This window comes from Carcharhinus amblyrhynchos, chromosome 5, assembly GCF_965287045.1.
Source record: "Carcharhinus amblyrhynchos chromosome 5, sCarAmb.v2.hapA, whole genome shotgun sequence".
Taxonomy (NCBI): domain Eukaryota; kingdom Metazoa; phylum Chordata; class Chondrichthyes; order Carcharhiniformes; family Carcharhinidae; genus Carcharhinus; species Carcharhinus amblyrhynchos.
This window is the reverse complement of record NC_137328.1, coordinates 52410678-52427587: the sequence shown is the minus strand read 5'-3', so window position 1 is coordinate 52427587 and position 16910 is coordinate 52410678. Positions and strand designations below refer to the sequence as shown.

Below are 16910 nucleotides of genomic sequence, written 5' to 3'. Positions count from 1 at the left end.
ACTATCATCTCCCCATTTACCCTGTTAAGCCCCCTGACATGAAGGCGCAACTTAGCATGGCCAATCCACCTAACCAGCACATTTTTGGACTGTGGGAGGAAACTGGAGCACCCGGAGGACATGGGGAGAATGTGCAAACTCCACATAGACAGTGCCCCAATGCTGGAATTGAACCCAGATCCCTAGCGCTGTGAAGCAGCAGCGCTAACCACCGTGCCACTTTCAATACTGGGCATAATCTTGCCAACTATGTGGAGATACCTTTGGAGGCAGGATGCAGGAGAATTTTTGGAATCTGAATATCAGGCCCTCTACCCAACATACTCCCGACTTCCAGTGAACCTGCCGGAAGCAGGATCTGACTGGCACCAGCTACCAGCAGAAGATAGTCAATGAATATCAATTAAGTGTCTGCCTGGGGGCAAATGGATGACCGCACTGGGATATTCCTGACAGCAGATGCCCTACAGTGCCCTCCAACCCGCTGAGATCAAAGACCAGCAGGTGCCTGGCACCGCTCCCCTGGCAGCACTTCATTTCAGCCCCAAACCACCATGCTTCCCCTCGCTGCCAGAGTCTTGGAGATCAGGTGGCATCAAGCTGTCCTGTGAAGGGATTCATTGGCAGCACCCACCTCTTGGGCACTCCGACTGTCCCTCTCACCATTCTTAAATAGACGGTGAACAGAGAGACATCCCACTCCTCCAAGGAGATCAGGCAGGTGAAAGGACCACTCAAAACATCAAATCATAGAATCCCTACAGTGCAGAAGGAAGACATTTGGCCGATCGAATCTATACTGACCACAATCCCACCCAGGCCCTATCCCCGTAACTCCACATATTTACCCTTGACACTAAGGAGTAATTCAGCATGACCAATCCAGCTAACGAGGCCATCTTTGGGCTGTGGGAGGAAACGGGAGGGCACAGAGGAAACCCACGCAGACACGGGGAGAATGTGCAGATTCCGCACAGACGGTGACCCAAGTCGGGAATCGAACCCAAGTCCCTGGCGTTGAGAGGCAGCAATTCTAACCACTGTGCCACCATGCCACCCCTGTTACTTGTGCTAATGACAAACGTTTCAGAAGCTGAAGATTCCACCCTTTGGGACCGTCAACAAAAGACAGTTGGTGTACGTCCATTGTGGCTGTCACTGAAAACTGGTCAAAGGCTGGAGGAGGAACGCAACTGAGTTTAGTTCAGTCTCGAGCTGCAGGCTAGCAAGTTAGCATGGGGGACATCGACACACCGCCCCCAAATCCATCGCTGCCTCCCCCGATGCGCTACCTCAACAGAAACAACAAAAGCAACCCAACAATTTGTGGGCGACACGGCAGCACAGTGGCCAGCACCGCCGCCCCACAGGGACCTGGGTTCAACTCCAGCCCCGGGTGACAGCCCGTGTGGAATCCGCATGCTCTCCACGTGTCATAGAACATAGAACACTACAGCACAAACAGGCCCTTCGGCCCACGAGTTGCGCCGATCACATCAATACCTACCAATCCATAGACCTATCTATAACCCCCAATCCCATTAAATCCCATATACTCATCCAGAAGTCTTTTAAAAGACCCCAGCGAGTTTGCCTCCACCACCACTGACGGCAGCCGATTCCATTCACTCACCACCCTCTGAGTGAAAAACTTACCCCTAACATCACTTCTGTACTTGCCTCCCCGCACCTTAAACCTGTGTCCTCTCGTAGCGACCATTTCAGCCCTGGGAAATAGCCTCTGAGAATCAACCCTATCTATTCCTCTCAACATTTTATAAACCTCTATCAGGTCGCCTCTCAACCTTCGTCTCTCCGGGGAGAAGAGTCCCAGCTCCCTCAACCTATCTTCATAAGGCATGCCTCCCAATCCAGGCAACATCCTTGTAAATCTCCTCTGTACCCTTTCATGTCGACATGGGTTCCCTCCGGGTGCTCCAGTTTCCAAAGATGTGCGGGTTTGACCACGCCAAACTGCATGCACCAGGGGGACCAGCAGGGCAAACACGTGGGGCCAGGCGGACAGGGGCTGGGCCGGACCGCCGCGCACAGGCCCAGCGGGCCGATCCACGGGAACTCCACTCTGCAACAACCCGCATCTCCACGTCCACTCCCACCAATACCAATGCCAAAACGCCCCAAGACCGCCTCCCGCCAGCCATCCATCAATCCGCAAAAAGCACCCACCCTCGTGTATTGGTCCTTGAATATGGAACATAATTTAACACTCTAAAATGTACAAAAATGTTAATTTCTGCTGCTATTACCCTTCTGTCCACATTTTGGTCAAATGTTTCCCTCCTCTCCCCTGCCAACGAAAACAATTTAGAAAAAATGGAGATTTCAACAGTGCAGATCAAAGTGTCTTGCGCTGCAGAATAAATATAACAGATACCAAGCCAGTACAGTAAAGGGAAAATGGAGAGCATTCTCTGAGAATTAACACAACTATAATTCTAAAGCCATTGAATCATATTGTGTTTTTAGATTTCCAGTGACAATCCATAAACAATCAGTTTGAAACCTGAAATTGCACAGGAACTCCAGGAAAACACAAACGTAAATGCCTAGCAACACTGAGGTAAATGTGTGGCTCATCAGAAGTAATGATGATTTTTAGTATTGATTGAGAGAGACTTGGATAATGGTATTGTAGGAATGAATGCTGTTGTTATATTCTGCAATTATATTGTCTATGACTTTTTAAAAACTCATCTAATTCAGTTTTGTAGTATTGGTAATTAAATAAATAAGACCACACTCTGAGAAAATTATTAACTGTTATATTGCAAAGGGCGATGCCGTGAATTTAATACAAGGCATTCTGTACCACCAAAGAAAGCTGACTTAGTACTCTCGATCACAAATCTTTGCTGATAACTTTCTTCAAAGTTGGTGATGAGTGCCATTGCTTCACAGCTGACCACAAATTCCAGTTTAATTAACCAAATAATCTGTTTCTGTGGTGTTCATTGGGGGATAAATCTGGTGTTTGATTAGTCCCATTTGAACCTAAAAGGACAAAAATTACATCTATGGCATTGCAGTGCCTCCTCAGCACCAAACTGAAGTGCCTAGTTTGTGCTTAAGTATGGGACTTGGACCTGAACCAACAACTTCTTGACTTGAGGAGCGACATTCTGGGCATTCTCAACCAAAAATTAAGCTCAGCGCAGTCATGCTCTCTAGCTGAAATATTTTTCATGTTTTCAGTATAACCATGAGCATCTACTTTCTCAAATTCCTCAGCTTAAATTTATGAATGCCTGGGGGAATCCACCTAGTAAGGGTCAGCGAGACAACACACTGGGGCCAAATATTGTACATGCAGTGCACTCTTTGAAGGCAGATTAAGAATCAGATTAGCATCCAACTCTTTTCTTTAATTACCTTTAGAGCAACATAAAGCTCAAAGGATGATCAAAGAATAGTTTCCCTACATTATACATACAGAGTGTTTCAAATCAACTGACTGCAAACGAAATGCTGAAATATTTGTGGGATATAACAAAGGTATGCTTTTGCAAGCCATATTTGTTTGGCCAGCACTGTTCAGGATATAATTTTATAAAACGAGTTTACTCTCGCCCAGCCTACTCTGGCCCCTCACCTTCTCTCCGTAGCTTGTCAAAGTTGCTTTGGGAGCTTTAAATTTCTACTTACTAAAACCAGGCAGTTAGTCCTGTAAAACGGGGGTGTGACTTGGCTTCCATCAAGGTCCCCTGCACTACAGAAGAAGGATTCTCAGAACAGGTAGGCTCTACATTTCTGAAAAGATCCAGTTTAGAGGTTTGGGTGAGATAAGTGGAGTTCCACTTTGGGGTGAAAAACAAAAGGAGCAAAATGGCAATCAACCTCCATCAGCAGGCTTCTTCCAACAACTGGCAGCCCTCCCAACCCCCTCCAAAGCCCTGGCCCTGCTAAATGTTCTCCCTCATCCCCTCTGAGCATGCTAATCCTTCCCCCTCCACCGCCGTCCAACCTCCCAGGCTTCATCTCCTCATCTTGCCCTGAGATTCCATATTTAACTGGTCCTGGATTTCTGGAACATGACTGGCAGTCATCCTCAGTCCTGTCCACTGCAGCTTCTGGTGCTCTGGGAATAACTGGCTGGCAGATCTAAGGCAAGACCTCCTCCCTCACTGATGCCTCTGGCTGCAGGGCAGTCAGTATTGGTGGCAATGCTTTTGTTGCCAACTCCTCAGATAGTGGAAAAAAAATCACGCCATCTGAAAAATCCCAGCCAAGGTCTTGATTACTGCCAGGTTGAGACACAACTTGAGGGCCTCAAATGAGTACTCAAAACATAAAAATTAATGGTATTATTTCTTGCCATTCAGAAATCATGTTACAAAACTATACATAAACAGGCCACTCCGCCCAGCTGATTTTATGCTCCGAGCAGACCTCCCCCATCTTACTTCATATCCTCCATTCCTTCCTACATCCTGAACTTACCTGAATTCTCCTTAAATGCAACTGTTATTTGTTTTAAAATTTTCACTTACTACTAAGTTCCACATTTTAATGCAACAAAAACAGAAAATGCTGGATAAACTCAGCGGGTCTGACAGCATCTGTGGAAAAATAGAGCCAATGTTTTCAGCCAGGATCTTCGTCTATTTGTTTCAGAAGCCAACATCTGCAGTATTTTGCCTTGTCCACATTTTAACACAAATTTCTATATTCAAAAAAATGTAATATTTTTATATTGTAATTATTAGCAATTTTTACATACATTATCCCTAGCTTTGGACTTACAAGTGGAAAGATCTTTCCTCCATTTTCACTATCAAACCCTTCCATATTTTTAAAGGTCACCCCTTCAACATTTTTCTAGAGAAAGGAGCCCTTGACTGTTTGGTATTTCCTGACAGTTATAACCTCTCAGCTTGGACATTCTCATTTGAGGAGGCAATAGTCTAGCGACAATATCACTAGGCTATTTAAAATCCAGAAACTCAGCTTATGTTCTGGGGACAAAGGTGCGAATCTCACCACAGCAGATAGTGGAATTTGAATTCAATAATAAAAAAAATCTGGAATTAAGAATCTACTGATGACCATGAAACCATTGCTGATTGTTGGAAAAACTCATCTGGTTCACTTGTGTCCTTGGGGAAGGAAATCTGTTGTCCTTACTTGATCTGGACTACATGAGCATGGTTGACTCAACTGTACTCAGGCAAATAGGGATGGACAATAAATGCTGGCCAGCTTTGCTGTTCTACGAATGAATAAAAGATACATTTTGCATCTTCTCTATATTCTTTCTATAGTCAAGAATTGTAACCCAAGTTTGGCTAATCAAGACTTCATACACATTTAACACAACTTGATTGCTCTATTCCTTTAAAGTGAACACCAGGATGTTGTTTGCAGTTTTAAAAATGATCACATGAATTTGCATTGTTACTTCAAAGATTTGTGAATCGGCACCCATGACTCTTCGTTCCACAACACTGTACAACAGTGGAGGATTTTTAAGGAGATCTTTTTCAGTACTCAGCAAAAATATATTCCGGTGATAAAGAAGGACTGTAAGAAAAGGGATAACCAGCCATGGATATCAAAGGAAATAAAGGAAAGCATTAAATTAAAAACCGATGCATACAGAGCGGCTAAAAATAGTGGGGAATTAGAAGATTGGGAAAGATTTAAAAAACAACAAAGAATGACTAAGAAAGTGATAAAGAAAGGAAAGATAGAGTTTGAAACTAAACTAGCTCTAAATATAAAAAATGATAGTAAAAGTTTTTACAAATAAATAAAGATGAGAGTGGCTAGAGTGAATGTTGGACCCTTGGAGCATGAGAGAGGGGATTTAACAGTGAGAAACGAGGAAATGGCTGAGACTTTAAATAAGTTTTTTGTGTCGGTCTTCACAGTGGAGGACACAAATAGCTTACCGAACATTAAATACAGACGGTTGGTAGGCAATGAGGTCCTTAATACAATTACTGTTACTAAAGGGGTAGTGCTTAGTAGACTAATGGGACTGAAGGTAGACGAGTCCCCAGGGCCAGATGGAATGCAGAAGAAATGGCAGAAGTAATAGCAGATGCGTTAGTAGTTATTTATCAAAATGCGCTGGACTCTGGGGAAGTGCCTGCTACTGTTACGCTGCTGTTTAAAAAAGGCGGGTAGCTACAGGCTGGTTAGCTTAACGTTCATAGTTGGGAAAATGCTAGAATCCATCATTAAAGAAGAAATAGCAGGACACCTAGAAAAAAAAGGTTCGATCAAGCAGATGCAGCATGGATTCATAAAGGGGAAGTTGTGTTTGACGAATTTACTGGATTTTTATGAAGATGTGACTAGTGTGGTAGACAGAGGGGAACCGGTGGATGTGGTGTTTTTAGATTCCCAGAAGGCATTCGATAAGGTGCCTCATAAAAGGTTGCTGCAGAAGGTTAGGGTACACGGAGTTGGGGGTAAAGTGTTAGCGTGGATTGAGGATTGGCTATCTAACAGGAAGCAGAGAGTTGGAATAAATGGGTGCTTTTCTGTTGGCAGTTGGTGACTAGTGGTGTGCCACAGGAATCAGTGCTGGGACCTCAACTGTTTACCATTTACACAGACGATCTGGAGGAGGAGGGGGCTGAGTGTAGGGTAACAAAGTTTGCTGATGACACGAAGATGAGTGGGAAAGCGAATTGAGTGGAGGACACGGAAAGTCTGCAGAGAGATTTGGATAGGCTGAGTGAGTGGTGAGGACCTGGCAGATGGAGTATAACGTTGGCAAATATGAGGTTATCCGCTTTGGAAGAAATAATAGTAGGATGCAATATTATTTAAGTGAAAAGTTGCAGCATGCTACTGCGCAGAGGGACCTGGGGGTCCTTGTGCATGAATCGCAAAAACTCAGTCTGTAGATGCAGCAGGTGATCAAGAAGGCGAATGGAATGTTGGCCTTTATAGTGAGGGGGATGGAATATAAAAACAGAGGTCTTGCTGCAACTGCACAAGGCACTGGTGAGGCTGCAGCTGGAATACTGTGTGCAGTTTTGGTTCCCTTATTTGCGAAAGGATTTATTGGTCTTGGGTGGGGGGGGAAGAGTACAAAGAAGGTTCTGATACTGGAGATGAGGGGGTTAGCTTATGAGGAGAGATTGAGTAGATTGGGCCTGTACTTGTTGGAATTTAGAAGGCTGAGAGGGGATCTTATAGAGACTTACAAGATAATGAAGGGGCTAGGTAGGGTAAGAGGTAGAGAGATTCTTTCCACTTAGAAAGGAAACCAGAACTAGAGGGCACAGCCTCAAAATGGTGTGTGTGTGTGTGTGTGTGTGTGTGTGTGTGTGTGTGTGTGTGTGTGGGGGGGGGGGCAGTTTAGAACAGAGTTGAGGAGGAATTTCTTCTCTTAGAGGGTGGTGAATCTCTGGAATTCTCCGCCCATTGAACTGGTGGAGGCTACCTCATTGAATATGCTTAAGTCACGGGTAGATAGATTTCTGATCAATAAGGGAATTAAGGGTTATAGGGAGCAGGCAGGTAAGTGGAACTGGTCTACTTCAGATCAGCCATGATCTTATTTAATGGCAGGGGAGGCTTGAAGGGCTAGATGGCCTATTCCTGCTCCTATTTCTTACGTTCTTACATATGCTTTTAAAAAGTCTTTTTGCAGGATGACTCTGTGTAAAGATGCTAGTTTCCTCAACACATTTTAAGACTGTACCTAATTAAATAATTTGCATTTGTTATAGTTGGATAATTCAATGAATTAACAATTATGGCCATTCTGTAATGAAGCATTCACATCAGCATAAAAATCAAAACCAGTTAGTAAAAACAATTCTTCAAAGAATACTGCTAACTCATCTTCAGCCTTTAACTGATGTTACTTTAAATAAAATAAACTGCCCATATTTTTCTGTTTGTTCTAGTAATGTGGGGTAGCCTAAGATCAGAATTACTAGGAATCATGAAAAATACTTTAAGTGAAAAAAAATCCATCAGCAATTTTCAAACACTCTTTGCACAGGATCCCTTGCAACCAGCCAAGCAGCTCACCTTAAACTTTCAAAAGACAGTACTGGCTAGTCAAAAAATAAACATTTTTGTCCCAAATAATATGCTGAAAAAAATAGGAAACATGGAAATTTGAAGGAGAGAAATGGAATGACCTTGAATATCCTTTGCATACATTCGAGAATCCAGGACTTGTAACATGATGGCAAACATATTGGTGCCAAGTATCGTCAAACAGATATTACAAATTTCAAAGATAGAAATTCTAATATTTCTAATTGTGTGTTTGGATGCCCCAAAGAAATGAACAGTGCTTTACAAATGCAATCTATTGTATGCGAGTCAACATAAACAACTTAATGCATAACTTCCTAACAGTACAGTTCTCAATCCCAACTACAGAAATAGATAATTAAGAATGCAACACTAAATTTTATTCATAATTTTTCCCTTTCAGCATAATGTTATTAAATTTGACAGATCAGCACAGATCACAAATTTAAATTTACATTCCAGTACAACTATATCTGCTGATTAATGATTTAAAGTCAAGCCAAATACCATCTGAACAAAATATTAACATCTGATCTCTAAAGGTTTTAAAGATCTTTTAAATCCTTTACAATGCTTATTGCTATTTCCTACACTGAAAACAAACACGGACAAGATGTTTCCCTTAAATTCCTATCATTTGAAATTGCTCTAACTCAAAAGTGGCGATATATCCATATATTTAATTTTCACACAATTTTTAAGTATACAGTTATTTCCCTAAAAATCCACAAGGTGTCAGCTCCTAATATTTTTAAAATGTCAGCCTGGGTTCACTGGTAGAACTATCATATCAATCATGCAAGAAATCTTACCTTAACTGCACATAATCTGGACTGACATTTCAGTACAGTGTTAAGGGAGGATTACAGTTTCAGATATGCAGCCCTGTATTTCAGCAAATTTGTGAACTGTGATGTGAGTGTATCTCCAATATAAAAAATGGCACTATTACAAAAGAAATTGGAAGGTTTGTCAAAAAACTAGTTATGACCCTCAACCAACATCTTCAAGTCGGTGACACAGTGGCTCAGTCGTTAGCACTGCTCCCTCACAGCACCAGGGACCTGGGTTCAATTCCCAGCTTGGATCACTGTCTGTGTGGAGTTTGCACATTCTCCCTGTGTCTGTGTGGATTTACTTCAGGTTCTCCCTCTCTGGGAGATGTGGTTTGGTGGATTGGCCACGCTAAATTGCCCCTTAATAACAGGGGACTAGCTAGGGTTTAAAACAAAAAGCATGGGGATAGGGCCTGGGTGACAGACTTGATGGGTCGAATGGACTTCTGCTCTGTAGGAGTCGCTGATTCAAAATATTAACTGGTTACTTAGCTCACCTGCTATTTGTGGGAATTTGCTGTCACACTTGCAGTTTATAAAACAGCTAAAATCTAAAGTAATTTACTGGCTGCAAGACACAGACTTCCAGAGGACAAGATAAAAAATTTAAAGCAACTTCCGTTTTAAAAGCAAGAAACATTTTCAAAATGATCCACATACAGAAACTAAGAAATTTGGATCCATGTTTAAAAGATTGTTGCTTTCTGCAATGTGGTACTCAACAAAATACAAGTCTACCCATTCCAGATCATATTTTGCCTCCTAATTCCTTGAACCAAGCACAGCCTGGAGACTGGTACACAATCAATGTCCCAGTCACCAATATCACTCAGGGCTAATCATTAGAACACAAAAGGAAAACGCTTCAGGTGCCAAAATAAAAAAAGGTGCTTGCAAAGCTCAGCAGGTTTGGCATCATCTGGTGAGAGAAACGGAAGTTAATCACAACTTCTTACAACAATAAATTTAATGAGTCTAACTGTAACAGTTGCACTCTATGTTCATCTTGCTGTGAAATAAAGCTTCTAAAATTTTATTTCTTTCTCAAAGTTAACGCTGTTCATCCAAAGACATCTGTTTATAGAACTGACTGATTTCATTGAACCTGAGAAGTCTACACTGAATTTATAACAACTGCAAGTGAGGACTATTGGGCAGCTTAAACATGTCCAACTGTCTGTCCAGTACAGATTTTAAGTGAACTATACAAGCGCCATGACACTTGGAAAAGTTGTCTATAGATTATCAAAAGTCATTGTTTTAAAAATTGGTTCACAGATTTGTGGCAGCAGTGCAATTATTGTTCACCTTGAAACGCCCAGAGAGCATGGGCTTTGTGAATCACTGCAGTCTTGAGGGTCCTGACCCTCCCATATGCTGTTAAGCAGAGAATACCAACATTATAACCCAGTGAAAAACAGCGATGGATGTTCATGTCAAGGTGATTTGTGACTTGCAGACAATCATTTTTGCATTACATTGCTGCTCTCATGTATCTCAATGGTACAGGATAGCGGGATAGGAAGAGTTATGGAAATAATTTTGACAAATTGCTATAGTACATTTCATAAGATCATACAGACTGCAGCCACAGTGTACTAATGGCACGTGCAAAGCAGGATTGTTGCCATGCGCTGGATGTTGTTTTTTTAAAACATCTTGTAGTGTAGTTGAGTAGCAAGTGCTCTATCAAATTCCTACTATAATCTGGGAGAGGTTTTCAGAAGTCAGGTGGTAAGCCATTCATACCTATCATCTGTAAGACACATAGCATATCGATATGGCTGGTCTGCTTAATTTTCTGGTTAAGCAATGACTTTCAATGACTGATGATTGTGGGGTCTTGGGATGCTGGAGGTATTGGAAATCCAGAAGTAGTTGGGTTCTCAAGTTAGAGAGAGCATTTCTGTGCCATACATACCATCACTTATGCCAGATGTGTACAATTTACTGTGCAAATGGAATTGGCAAAGGTTTATGCAGAATCAAGATTAAAGAATAAAAGGCAATCAGAGGTGGCCTAAGTGACACAGTGGAAGGTTATGTCTTCTTCCACACCTACAGCTTGGGTCAAGTACTGATTAGACCGATGGTATCAAGGCTTCTTTATCTGTTAGCTGCAGAGGAGTCACATTAAGTTAATTTGAACACTGCAGTTCTTAATAGGGAAGGAAAATTACCAAACTGTTAGTTAGGTCCAACAATAGATTCACAGGTTGATGAAAAAGGAATGGGGGAATAAAAAGCAGTGGCACAGAGGGTGTATTTGAGGTTGGGCTGGAAGCACACCTCAGGTCTGAGTACCAAAGTACACATTCTTAGCTGTCAAATGCAACTGATGGCTACAGTCTACAATTTTTCTCTTAGGGCAATGGAATATGAGCTTTTCCCTTTCTGCTGAATTATTTCATGAACCAAAGTTTTGTGCAACTTAATCTGCGCCTTCCGATTTACCTACTTTACCCTTTTAGTGTTTTTAAACTCTGCTCCTGCACTATGAATCTTGTATATTTACATATAACTGTACTCTGCTCAACCAATGATTGCTGCTCCATTGCTAAGCAAAAAGATTTTTCACCTAACATACTTAGAGTTAAGACACGCACCATAATCGAGATCTAAATCAAACTGCCTGTGTATGGAACTAGACATACAGGAAACTTGGCATTAGGAAGACCTGGTAAAGCAATGGGTTATATTCTAATAATAGTTTGAGACCTTTAGTGCTAACAAACAATTTGCAATCAGCAAAGCTCAATTTGAAACATTCAAAATTAAGCCTGCTCCTTAAGTGGTAGAGCTGGAGTAAAAAAAAACTTGTTTTGAATTACAAAAGTAACCCAAGATACAACTTTTTGAAACATGTCCCTGTGGTGGAGATAGAATGTGCATAATATCAAGACAAAGTATTGAGACACAGGCTCCACAGAAAGCACTTCATAATACAAGAGCCAGAATGGGGCACATTCTTCAATTCCTGTCTAGACACAACAAAGAAATGTAATTGCATGCCAACATGTTTGGTTCAAGCGGATACAATATTTCAAATTACTGACTATCCCAATAAACAGCTTTCACTACAAGTGGTACCCGCTCTCTTTTCCACCATCAAGGTCAAGCCATTAAGTATATTAAACATAGTTACTTTGCACCAACAATGCAAAATTAGAAGATATCAGCAACATTTCAGCTTATTTTCTACTTCCTCAGATGTACACAACCTGACTGTATACCAAAACCCTAAAACTGAATTTTCTCCCCACTTCTTACCATTCAAGAATACACTGCACAAATTTGGAATCTCTCTTTTCACATCTGGTTTCAACCTAACTCAGATTAATGGAATGGATTCTGGTCTCCAAGTCAAATGTTCCTGTGAGAGTTTGTGTTCATAATGGACACGAGCAATCAACAGTATTATTATACAGAATAGAACCCAAGAACATCTGGTTTGGGCAACAAAATATCACACTGGTGACATACAGCATGGTCTACTGAAACTGATTCAGTTAGACAGCTACAGCGTGAGGGAGAATAATGTCAACTGTACACACCAACTTGACCACTGAAAGGCAAACCTCTAGTGCCAAGCTTATGCCCCTTTGGAGCATCCACCAAAAACAATTCTCTTCTTTCACAACTTATAAAATCCTTTAATCATGTTAAGTATCTCAATCAGATCACCTCTTCATCCTGTATGCTGAAGGAAATGCAAGCCTAGTTTGTGCAGTATGCCATCATAAACTTGGCGCTTTTAGCCCTGGTATAATTCTGGTGAATCTGCACCCCATTAAGGCAAATACATCTTTCACAAGGTGAGATGCCCAGAACTGAATGTAGTATCACTGATGCTTCCTTAAATATATTTCATATAACATTGGTAAGCAGTTAAAAACCCTTAAAAAAGCAGTAGTCTCATTTATGCAAGGCAATTTCCCCAAACAAAAAAAATTCTATTGCTTCAAAGATTTTGGAAACACACAGCTGAAAGGTTGCATTGTGTTACCAAAAGCTTTTTGAATCACTTTTGCTCAAAATTGCAACAAGCAAACTATTTTTTCAAAGTGGCTCAACTCAGATGAAAAGTTACAATCGTTAAAATTTGGAACTCAGCGATAGCTATAATTAGACGTATTGTGTTTAGGCTGGCAGTCAAAGAACTAATTTTACAAACACATTTCTAAACAGAATCTCACTTATTAGGAAGATTACATTATTAGGGTATGGCAGTAAGCTTCCTGTGTAATTTGGTCCACTATTTTTAATGGATGGAAAATTACAGGAGCACACTCACAACACTCCAATATGCATTCCTGGAAGGCAAAACACGCATCGCTAGAAGCAGTTAAGAAAATTCAGTTCCAAATGTTTTCAGTTGTTTTCTTACATCAAAAAAACAGACAGCAATGTTTGAATGCTAGTCATAGCCAACATGTCAGAAGATTTAATTACAAGGTATTCCTTGACAAAATCACACGTTGGTATACAAACAAGCCATGCCACAGAAATAAGACAATGATTCACACTTCCCACAAGTTCTGATTACTGATGAGGCACAGTGAGATGGCTGTGAATGAAATCACAAAAGAGGAAGAAATAATACAATTCATGCTCCTGTGTAACTCCTTGGAGGGAAACAAGAGTGGTCCTGCTAAAGGGCAGGAACTAGGTCACGAATGCCACTAAATGCATTTATAAAGGTCCCATAACACAGTCAAGGTAAAAATTACCACCTAGCCATCACACTATGCTATACCTAACCATTAAGGGCACAAATAGATATTAGGTCGTAATTATTTTACATCTCCTCACGTCTAAAATGAAATGCAAATAAAGTTGATATTTAATTAAAAGCGGTGGTGTGCATACCAATATGTACTTGCACAGGCCCAAAGGCCATAGTGTACCTCACAAAAAATGCCCCCCTTTTCTTTGAGTCCAACAAATAATGATAGTTATAGCAGCAACTGTTGGCCTGATTGGATAACCAGACTTACAAAGATACTTCTTTTTGGATATCAACCAACTAAACTAACTCAAATTAACTTAGGGATGAGTTAAAAGGGACAGCTTCCCAAACTGAAAGCACACAGATATACTGCACCATACATGAGAAAAGTGAACAAATGTTTCTACCCGATTTCAAACCAGGAACTTTCAGCCTGTTGGGCAAATATGATAACCACTACACCACAGAAACAAGTGACCATCATACTAAATTTGCTGAACTCCAATTACTTGAGCATTACTGGGCAATTTTAATGCATTGTCCATTATAACCTGCAGCTTTTGACAATGCAGGAATTTCCCCACTGAAAAATCAGTTGAGGTTGACAATATAATGTGGCACAATATGAAACAACATAATAATCAAATTACTTGCAGTCAATTATAGCAATTTATTTAAAATGTTTCTTGCAACTGTGCAAAGTTTAATTAACCTTTTTGTATATTAAAACAAAAGTAAATGTTAAATGTGAACCAGGTTTGTTTTCTGCTCACAGTTGAGTAAATCAAGAAAGACCGAAGAATTGATATCTTGACTGGATAACCAGAATCTCAGTAAGCAAGATACTCATAACAAACTGCAACATTGAAACTTGTGCATCACCTGAACCCAGAGATTAAATTCTTCCATTTTTGATAATCTTCTGGCTCTTTCTAACCTTATGTGCCTTTGCAAAACAATACATGACAAAGAATAATACTGGTTTTGGAAGTGTGCACTGACATGTTACAACAATCTTACGTGAACGTTACCGTAGTTTAATTTTTTAAAAATCAACAGAATGGCAATACAGCAATTAACCCACACCACTGAATTCAGAAAATCACACTAATTTTTAAGCTGTTGTTACATTTTTTAAAAAACTCCACCTTTTGCAATTCAAAAAGGCCCTGGTTAAATCTGATTGTAAATGATCTAAATAATCAACTAAAAAAACATTCAAATACTCCTACTCTGCTTTGTTCCAGTTTCACAAACCACACCCCTTCGATTACGTTTTCAGTTGTGACATCAGCGAGTAAAGATAATTAATTTTTTTTTACATTTATTATGTGAGACATACAAAAGATAATAATAGTTACTCAAGAATTGAAATATATCCTCCACTTCTGCTAGTTTACAAAATGCGTGGAAAATCAGATAGGGATGATTTAGACAGATAAACAAGCAGAGGGGAGGGCAACGTAAACGTACAGTTCCCTGGACATTAAGATAAGCGCGTCTACGAGATTCTAATTAGCGAATATATCAATAAAAAGAGGCACTGGGGAAGATGTCTAACTTTTGTTTCACTTCTGTTCGAGCACATTTTATCTTCGTAATCTGGAAGCAAGGAAGGGCACTGGGCAGAAAGGTTTTCGGTAGATTTTAAAAGATGGCAGCTTCTAGATTTGGGCCGACATCACAACATATTGGTAAAAATGTAATTTAAAAAATATATGGGCATCTTCTATTAGGTAAAACCATTAGATAAAACCTAATCTTGCAAGCCATTTATTTGTAATTATCTTAGCATTTTCAAAAAACAGCCGAGAACCAAAAATGGACATACAAACACTGTACTAAAATTATAAGTAATCGATTTGGAAAGAAAATGGAGAAACGAAGCCTTTTGGAAGTATAGAGTATAATACTGTTTCTCACTGGGGAAGGCAACGTACGAATATCTTCAAGTGATTTTTTAAATATACTTTTAATCTTAAATCGATGAGATGCATAGCCATTGGATATTGGTACAATCTGTTTCAACATCCGTCCAGAAAATACCAGAATGGGTTTCTCTAATTGGATTTTTAAAAAATATTAAAAAGCTGGGTCGAGTACATACAAAGCTCGCTCAGTCCAATTTTCGGAGCAATGAAGTGCAGAGAAAATCGTGGCGATGAGGGAAAACTGAAGCAATGTAATCCGTCAGCCATTAAAAAGTCAGTAATTGTTGTAAAAGACAGGAATTTCCCCAAAGACTACACACAGAAAAAATAAAGCTTCTAGATTTTTATCCAGCAGGTCACAGTAACTGAACTAGCTAATCTCAGTTCCTATAATTTGGGAGGGGGAGGGGGGAAGGGATGGTCTTTCAAAAATTGTAGAGTTCTTTTTACTGAAATATGGTTTACTTACTGGACTCGGATCCCTCATGATAATGTTTTTGGCCAGCATGACGGTGCGGCTGGCTCTTTTCTTTTTCTCCTGTGTCATCTTGTCACATTTTACCGGGGTTGTAAGGCGTTCCGCCGCCTCCGCCTGCGGTTGGGTTTTCCGGCCGAGGCGAGGCGGCTGCTGGCCGGCGGGGCTGAGTGTGGCTGGGCCGATCGAGGGCTCTGTACTCTCAGTCATTAATGGATACAATCCACCTTCAGCCTTGTTCCCACTCGCTACATTGTCGCCGCCACATTCCTGACTCCCGCTCCCCTCGGCCGCCGCCGTCATGTGAACCCAGCTCCAGCAACGCGAGAGCCACAAGTTTCTGTCGGAGGGAGAATTGCTTTTGGCGCCAAGTACAAAAAAAGAAAGATACTGCAGTGACCCAGTTTACCATGGGCGCAACGGTATTTATATTGAATACACACACGGATTGCAGACTGAACCTTACAAAAGGGGATGTTTGAAATCGCAAATGAAAACAGAATTGCTGGGCAATTTATACAAAAACAGAAAATGCTGGAAAGTCTTAGCAGGACTGACAGCATCTCTTGGGTGGCACAGGATCCAGGTTCAATTCCGGCCTTGGGTGACTCTGTGGAGTTTGCACATTCTTCCCGTGTCTGTGTTGGTTTCCTCCCACAGCTCAGAGATGTGCGGGTTAGATGGATTGATTTTATTTGATTTATTATTGTCATGTGTATTAGTATACAGTGAAAAGTATTGTTTCTTGCATGCTATATAGACAAAGCATACTGAAAGGAGAGTGCTGAATGTAGTGTTACCATCATAGCTGGGGTGTAGAGAAAGATCAACTTAATATGAGGTGGATCCATTCAAAAGTGATGGCAGCAGGGAAGAAGCTGTTCTTGAGTCAGGTGGATTGTGACCTCAAACTT

At 40.8% G+C, this 16910-nt stretch overlaps 1 protein-coding gene across 2 annotated transcripts in view; it reads right to left on the bottom strand.

Moving 5' to 3' along the window:
• LOC145343027 (solute carrier family 71 member 1-like) overlaps positions 1 to 16299 on the bottom strand; it is an 88965-nt gene extending 72666 nt beyond the window's left edge. Inside the window, exon 1 of one of the 2 annotated variants that reach the window (XM_080188769.1) lies at positions 15991 to 16299. In XM_080188769.1, coding sequence (XP_080044895.1) covers positions 15991 to 16299 — 309 coding nt within the window. The remainder of the gene's footprint in view (positions 1 to 15990) is intronic. The other variant, XM_080188770.1, reaches the window with a different exon arrangement.
• Between the last annotated feature and the right edge of the window lie 611 nt (positions 16300 to 16910).